This window comes from Triticum dicoccoides, chromosome 7B (assembly GCF_002162155.2).
Source record: "Triticum dicoccoides isolate Atlit2015 ecotype Zavitan chromosome 7B, WEW_v2.0, whole genome shotgun sequence".
Lineage (NCBI taxonomy): Eukaryota > Viridiplantae > Streptophyta > Magnoliopsida > Poales > Poaceae > Triticum > Triticum dicoccoides.
This window is the reverse complement of record NC_041393.1, coordinates 521,985,780-521,994,058: the sequence shown is the minus strand read 5'-3', so window position 1 is coordinate 521,994,058 and position 8,279 is coordinate 521,985,780. Positions and strand designations below refer to the sequence as shown.

General features: G+C 42.9%; 1 protein-coding gene across 1 annotated transcript in view; it reads right to left on the bottom strand.

The window, feature by feature from the left end:
• Window positions 1–3,631: 3,631 nt before the first annotated feature.
• LOC119336672 overlaps window positions 3,632–8,279 on the bottom strand; it is a 6,766-nt gene continuing 2,118 nt past the window's right edge. The window contains exons 4-9 of the mRNA XM_037608736.1: window positions 7,200–7,383; window positions 6,522–6,824; window positions 6,354–6,431; window positions 5,210–5,653; window positions 4,036–4,750; window positions 3,632–3,951 (exon numbers count right to left, since the gene is read on the bottom strand). Of these exons, the coding sequence (XP_037464633.1) occupies window positions 4,298–4,750; window positions 5,210–5,653; window positions 6,354–6,431; window positions 6,522–6,824; window positions 7,200–7,383 (1,462 nt within the window). The 3' untranslated portion in view covers window positions 3,632–3,951; window positions 4,036–4,297. The remainder of the gene's footprint in view (window positions 3,952–4,035; window positions 4,751–5,209; window positions 5,654–6,353; window positions 6,432–6,521; window positions 6,825–7,199; window positions 7,384–8,279) is intronic.

Here is an 8,279-nt window from a genome sequence, read left to right as displayed (position 1 = left end):
GTGGGACTGGACGGGACGAGGTGGATCGGCGACCCGACGAGGGGGACGCGGCGGAGGAGGGGACGGAGGGTCACGCCGGCGGCCCCGCGTTGCAGCCCGGATTCGCCACCGCAACGGCCGGGAGGGAGGGAGTGGGGAGGGGAAAGAGGGCTTCCGTCGGGGAGGTTTGATTTTTGAAACGGAAGGGGGAGGAGGAGGGGGGTTAACCGGGGCCGGCGGTGGGGGTGCTGTGGTGCTCTGTGCGTGCGCGTCTGTCGTGGACCGGTGGTGGACGGCGGACGCGTCTGCTAGTCCTTTTGCGGTTCTTTTGCAGATTGCCCCTTCGAGTGTGCCTCGTGTGGCACCTCTCTCTCTCTATTTTTTCAAGAAAAAGTTTCAATCTATTCGTCTTCAATCATGGCAATATAACGAACACGAGAAATAATAAAATTACATACAGATCTATAGACCACCTAGCGACGACTACAAGAACTGAAGCAAGCCGATGACGCACCGCCGTCATCGCCCATCTCTCTTCTGTGGTCGCCTCAAAATTATTATTTTCTTCAGGAAAAAACCCCATCTATTCATCAAATCATCCAACATAGTATGGAAAGCATTTCGATGGCGGCCTCCAATAGTTTTCTATGGAACGATACCAATCATCTGGCATGGCAATACAAGGGTCGATCAATAATGCGACTTTTTTTTTCTTTTCTGGGGAATCATGCGACTGCTTTCTTTTTTTTTCTTTCTTTGGGGAATTACGCAACTTTTCTGTAGTCCTAACTAGCCCATTTCACTGGTATAATGCCGGTATGATTTCAAGAGAGATATCTTATCAAATGCATGTGCTCCAAACACCCGCATGCTTACGAAGAGAATATGAGTTCAAACTTTATTAAGAAATAAAAGGATGTGTTTTGGGAGAACGGCGTTTCGGTGCCCGGGTGCATCTGCACCCGGTCAAAAAAATCGTAAAAAATTCAAAAAATTCCAAAAAAAATTGGGTGGTAGACAATTTGATGTGTGAGGTACGCTCCAATTTTCAAAACATTTGAACTTCTGTGCAACTCTCAGCAAAAAAGACAAATCAGACCAGAACAGTATATGAACAGTACACATTTTTACAGACCTCCGATTTGTCTTTTTTTCTGAGAGCTGCACAGAAGTCCAAATGTTTTAAAAATTGGAGCGTACCTCACACATCAAAATGTCCACCACCCCAATTTTTTTTTGGAATTTTTTGAATTTTTCTACTATTTATTTTGATTTTTTTCGTGAGCGCAGGTGCAGATAAGCTCGGGCTCAGATTCGAATTTTCGGTGTTTTGGGGGGTAATGTTGCGTGTACTTAGAAGAAGTTGTAAGATTCCCTAAAAAAAAGTTTGTAAGATGTGTATATAATCCCTCGAGGGGGTCCATCGCTTTGATCAATTCATTATATTTTCTGTGTAACAGCATTTTACATTAAAAAATAAACTTGCATCGACGGAAAAAGTTGCAACGCAGATGCAACTAGAGCTTACACTTGGAAGAGAAACAGCGACTTTTTTGTAATGTTTCTATCAAAAAAAGTACATAGGTAACCATTTGCTCTGTTGAACTTGATGACGTGTTGATCAACTAATTAAAGGTTAGTGATCGTGTGGTTAGTACTATCACCTTTTTTTGTTTCTTTGGTGTTTCTACTTTGTGCTATATGCTCACTTTTTTGCAAGGCCTTCTTTTTAGATGTAAGTTGCCATCCCGTGGTGAGGTGGTGCTTTAAGCTGTGGGATGTGGTCATCACATTCACACACCTAAAGTTGCTTCTCAACAAGTGGCTTTGCAACCAAAGACTTGATGATTGGCTTAACATATGAAAAGGACACAAATGAGAAAAAACATCTGAATATTCTCATCCTTTCAGAGTCACCAAGACAGGACACCATAAACATTTGCTATTTCATTAAAAGAATAGCATCTGCTATTTGTACTTTCTCGGTTGTCTGTTTGACAGCAAGAGTTTACCTTTAAACACCGTTATCTTTTAACTTGGTTTTCTTATGATTTTGTGGTAAAAGTTGTATTTTTAGTGTCTCAGGATTTGTTCTTAGCATGATGGGATTTTTTTATTTTACGTCTGCAGGAAGTATGGCAAAAATATCAACTTGTACACTGCATTAGGGTCATGAAGTACAATGTTTTTTTCTAAACCAAAAGCTTTATTGATTCGAGATACGCTTACAATCCAATTTGTGGAGCTCGTCGATGCAAGTTGCAGAGGAATCATTACCGCAAGGCATAGAGGGGGAGGTCATAAGCGCCTATACCGTAAATAGATTTTCGATGGAAGACATTCATCTTGCCAGCCGAGCTAGTTCATGAGCAGCCAAAATCACAATCTCCGAATACATGTGTAGCGGATGCCCTCTTTCTCGGCTGTGTGTGTGCGCGCGCGCGTCTACGTAGGCAGCCATGTCGGCCAGGACCCTTCGCACTGCCATGTTCTAATTAACCGGGCAGCTCTCTTCTTCGTTGCTAAGTAAAAATGACAAATCATGTTTCGAAACAAATCGGTCCCTCCCAACCTTTTTGTGCGAAAATGTGAATGGAAAATCAGGAGAGCTCGGGGACCGGAACAGAAAAGGACGAGAAGCACCACGCGTTTGGCCCTCCCCTCATCCTGCGTATCAGCTGCAGCTGCAGGCCGACCAGTGTGGCTGCGTGCGTAAGCAGTCGTAGAAACCCTAGCTGGCTCGCTAGTCGACCGGCCGGCTGTTTTGTTTGATGCCTTGACAGCGACCATATTCTGCCTTTGCCTTTGCATTTGCCCCGTACCGCAACGCAAAGAAAGCTTTCGCCACGCCCACACGGTCACGGAGGGAGGGCCCGGACGTGACGTTGACACGATCACGTTGGAATCAGCAGTGGCATGGGGGCGCGCCCCGGAATTCCACGACCTTTGTGCTGAAGACCCGGGCCCGCGCCACAGAAAGAGATTTTGGGTCCTCCTCTTAGTCCTCTACGGTCATGGAGAAAGGTACAGTAGGGAATCATCACCATCACGGCGTGATCATGAGAGATGAAGGGGTTCTGCTGCATCCCCTCCTTACATAGAAAAATTGTAGGGATCGCATCTCATCTGAAGAGATCACGAGGTCGTGATGGTACCTCGAATTTCCTTTGGGATTCATGCTGTGAGTGGATTTCACTGTCGAGTACTCCCTCCGTTCCGATTTACTCGTCATGGTTTTAGTTCAAATTTGAACTAAAACCACGACGAGTAAATCGCGGAACGGAGGGAGTAGTTTTTAAAGATGCACGATTTGTACAACCTTTGTTGCTGTCGTGCATCCATGCTTTTCAGCTTCTTAAAGCTACCGAGCTCCATTTTCAATTTTCCGCGTCAGACGGCAACTACACCAAGCCTTCTTTGATGACCGATGCATAGCTTAGGGGCAATCTAGACGGTGTGATCGGCCGTTGGGACATAAACATCATCGACCCCATAATCAGACGATCCACCGCTCAAATCACACCCGCCGTGCCGGGCAGATACATAACTTCAAGTCTACAATAATGGCACGGACAAGATTCCCCTTTCTCCAGGCCACGAACGCTGTCACGAAGGCGACGCCGCCTCCCTAACCCTACCCACAATCAGCTCGTACCAACGCGTCAAAGCTAAACTTTTATTTCACACCATGCATGCATGAGATAGACTATCACTATTAATAATACTACTGTAATGAGCGTGACACCCTACATTTTGGCCATGCTTGGTTCAAAGGTACCATCAGGCCAGCGCGAAAACGCAATCAGTCAATGCCTTTCTGCATCAGCCGGTCACCCTCATGACTCGGACTCGACTCCTGTCTTTGGGTCTCTGGGAACCAGATCATCCCCCTTGTTTGTTTTGGTTTTTCCAAGTCGGATGATACGTCAAAATGCGCGGGATCAGACGCGCTTCCATGGAGAAAAGAAGGTCCTTTCCAACAGATTAGACACACATAATCAGAGGCATACCTTTGACCAAAAAGGTATTGCTTTATGAAGTTTTATTCAGGCATACCAAAGCCGTGTGGACACCAAATTGGCTGATGCCCAACTGACTCCAGGCGTGGCTTGGTTGAGAAACACAGGGGGGAGGGAGATCCTGCAAATGACACATAACTCAGGACAGGAGCATCCACAAAAAATATACGTAGAAAATACTGGGGTATGCGAGGCCCATGTTTTCTTGTATAAGTCATGTATTGTTTGTTATAAATGGTGCCGTCATCCCAGCAAATAACAAGTGGCGACCGGGTTCAGATGGCAGAGGATGCCCATCTCTAAGAGACAAGTGCATCTTTCCCAGCCACATCAAAGGACAGTTCTCGCTTCTTGTCCGACCCAATCTTGAAGGTTGGAGCCACTTCCTCTGCACCAGCAGAGACGCTCGCCGAATCGACGGAGAAAACAAGATTATCCATAGGGCTTGCTGAGCCAAAGTTGAACTTGGGGATATCTTGGATGTCAGCTGGGGGGCTCCTTTTCGGCGGTGAGAAGAAAGTAGGTGTGGGTGGCGGTTCTGGAAGCGAAACTGAGGTTTTGGTGACAGGGAACGAGAACATGAAACCATTGGTCGCGCTTTTATCCGAGACTGCTGCAGCTGGTGCAGTTGCCACGTCGGGTTTTGAAGGATGCTGCGAGCTGGTCATTGCGGCGACTTCTGGGGTGGCCACTGGGCTCTGGACCTTTGGAGCCGGCTCCTCACAATTGGAGCTGCTTGGGGGTTCCTGAACCTGAACAGAAGTAAACACAGCTATCTGAGTAAATAACTGTTCATAGTATGATTCTGCCAAGCATCTGCTAAATGACTAACAAACAGTACCAATACTACATAAAACTTAAACAAGTAGCCTGTAGTCTGTAGAAAACGTTGCAAGGAAACACTATTCAGCTGCATTGCACTAACATAATTCTTCCAAGTGTTTCAGCCTAGTTTAAATAGCCATTGACTATACAAACATTAGCTGGCCGGTGATAAATATGAATCCCGAATTGTAAACTTCAATAGATGCATTTCACAAATACTCCCTCTGTCCGGAAATACTTGTCATCAAAATGAATAGAAGGGGATGTATCTAGATGTATATTAGTTCTAGATACATCCCTTTTTATCCATTTTGATGACAAGTATTTTCGGACGGAGGGAGTAGTAAGCAAGATTATTACGCTGGAAAATACATTGAGATATATACCTTCTTCACATTTGAAATTTCCTGATAAGCACTGGCACGCTCATTGAGGCTGTTCTGTCTGGGAGCATTATTAGTGATGGAGTCGGGCATTTTATACGGGCTGCTGATGACAACAGGGGAAATAGTTCTCTTTGCAGTTCGCCTTAGCTCTGGCTTTACTGTAGGGGATGGAATTGTCCTCTCAAGATGCTGGAGTATTTTCTGAGCTGTCTGGCTCGACTTCGGGTGAACAGATACAGCAGCATGCTTGGAAATATTGTCTGCCACTGGTATACGTCCAGTACCCGAACCGCTTTCTATGGTGCCTTTGCCGTGAGGTCTTTCTAGGGTGAATGTATGTGGAGTATCAGTGCCAACGGCATCTACATGTACTCTTTCAGAAGAGGTTGATGGTTGCACTCCAAGAACACCATCAATTGATGTCATTTTATCCTCTAGCATAGCCTATATTTTCAGAAAAGGGGTCAGAACAGATGAATTATGTATGCAAATTATGAGTTGTAAGATAATCCAAACAGTTAATGCCTTCAGACCTCAGCAGTCAGCACTGAAGTTTTAAAGATAGGAAGTCAACAGTCAGCACTAAAGGTTTTAAAGATAGCGACAATATTGTAACCCACTTTCAGTTTCGAATCGTAGTCCAAAACTTTTGAGGATATACTGAATGAACTACAGGAATGCAAATCTACTCAGGTTCCAATATGAAAGATGACGCCACAAAATTACATAATAATTCAATGCAGTCATCTTAGCTTCAGTAGTTATCACAATAGTTCCAATCTTAAATGATCAACTGGGTCACAGTATTCCCAACAATGAATATTGCAATCTGGAAATATACGATTTGGAGTGATTGGTTTGAAGAGTGGATTGTTCTAGGAGTGTATGATTCTAACTCCAACCTAGCCTTCTTGTTTGGTATGGGTATCAGTTGGCCTGTCAATGCCTATTTCATGGCTAAAGTGACAACAGAAGATAAAGAAAATGTCAAGCCATGCCACAAAATGATGGATGATCTCATGATGGACATATCTATCCTAAATGAGTTTATTACTCAAAACTGAATATCAGCGAACTAATGAAGCAAAAGAAAAAAGTGATACATCATGGTGAGAACAAAAAACCATGGGTAATTAAGCAATACCTTACTTCCAACGGAAAAAGGTGTTGAAAGCTGTGGCCGCCCAGATGAGTTACTATAGGTATCAAGCTGTCCTGTTCTCTGTAAGCACATACCAGTAAACAGACACAATTACAGCCCCAGAAATGTGACACGTGGCAGGAATCACATAAAAATCATAACCGGACAGACCTTGACAGATCTTCGGAAAACTGAGCCAGTATATGGTGACCGAGAGGATGCAGGAGGAAGAGCTCTTCGTTTATTACTTTGTGGTGTAAGGTAGTGGTTTGTATGGTCTCGGACAACTGAACCTGGCCAGCGCACAGGAGAGTCCATGGCCACTTTAGGGAATATTTTTGATGCTGAATTCTCAATTTCAACTCCATGACTCAAAGCTCTGAATTTTCTCTTTTGAGATTCATGTACACTTGCTGAGGTCTGTGCTTCCATATAAGCTCTAGCAAGTTCAATGGGTGAAGTAGCATCATGCACCTAGAAAGCCAATGAAAATCATAAGATCAGATGAACAAGAAATCAGGCAGGAAAAGCGGGTATTATGATATTTTTTAAATAATTTGCATAAATTTTGCTCCTGCACAACATAGAAATTTACTAGTAGACAAAAATAAATCAATTCAAAATATTGTAGATGAAGAAAACTATAAAGATTTTCATATTGGCAGCATAGTCAGGAAACTAGCATTATACAGTCATATACATTTGAATTTCACAAATAAACAGACAGAACCTGGAAATCGTATACCATACAGATAAGAAATAACAGGGATAATAGTCTCAGCATATGCTTAAGGACCGTTTGTACAGAAATAATTAGGAGATGAAATTGTAGAGATGTGATGATCTTACATTTGACTGTGCAAACATATCAGTCCCCCAATTTCGTTCATCTGGCTTTGCAGGTATCACCAGTTTGTTTGAAAATGGTGTAGTTTCAGTTTCTTTCGCAAAAGAGTGTGTAGCTCTCTGATCGTCGCCATGGAGATCAGGAGTCCTCAAACGCATAATCTCTATCAAACGTTCTGTTTCATCCCTGTAAGGCAAAATAAATAAATCCATTCAGCTGAGATTTCAAATTTCAATGAACAAAACGCAAAAGCTGAGTGCTTTTGGTCAAAAGTAAAACTTGAGTGCTTTTGGTCAAAAGTAAAACTTGAGTGCTTTCAGTCAATAAGAATTAAGGCAGAGACTAGATAACCAATTGGTATGTGCTATGGAGCTAGTGGAAAGCTAAAGAGGGTAAGAGACATATTTTAAAAAAAATTGAATGATGTGTGTTTACTCCAGTTAAGAAACCCCTGGCAAGATGAAAATAATAATGAGGGAACACTCCAGTAAATTCTCTTATAGGCACAACAGAATTCAGAAGACTACACCACTACAGCGAGGAAAAGGCTCCCCGTGAGAAAGAACAGCAGTATCCTAATCTGACAATGGGGAAAATAATTATGAGTACAATCTTAAAGGCCGCAACCAATTACCCAAAGATGTAATCTAGTACTAGATTAGTTGTAAAATACTAAAATTAGATCTTTATTACCCAGAATCAATTACCCAAGCATTTCATCTATCAGATTAGTTGTAAAATAGAGTTATTAATGTATTCTTCTTTTTCTCAACTTTATTGGCACATGCAAATAACCCATTGCAAAGAATGGCTCTCAACTTCTAACTTGTGTTTAACAAACTCTAATTACTCTAGGCCTAATAGATAGTAATACTCTGAATTCTGATGCTTTATTGACGTGGGAGAAGCCCCATACATAACAGGAATAGCTTGGCTGAAAAGCCAACTCAAAGGAAATACAATGTGGACTCTGAAACAGGTTCTAATCTGGACTCTGCACCTAATACGAATCTGAACCTAATAACTAATCTGGACTCTGCACCTAATACGAATCTGAACCTTAATAACTAACTTGTAGCAGT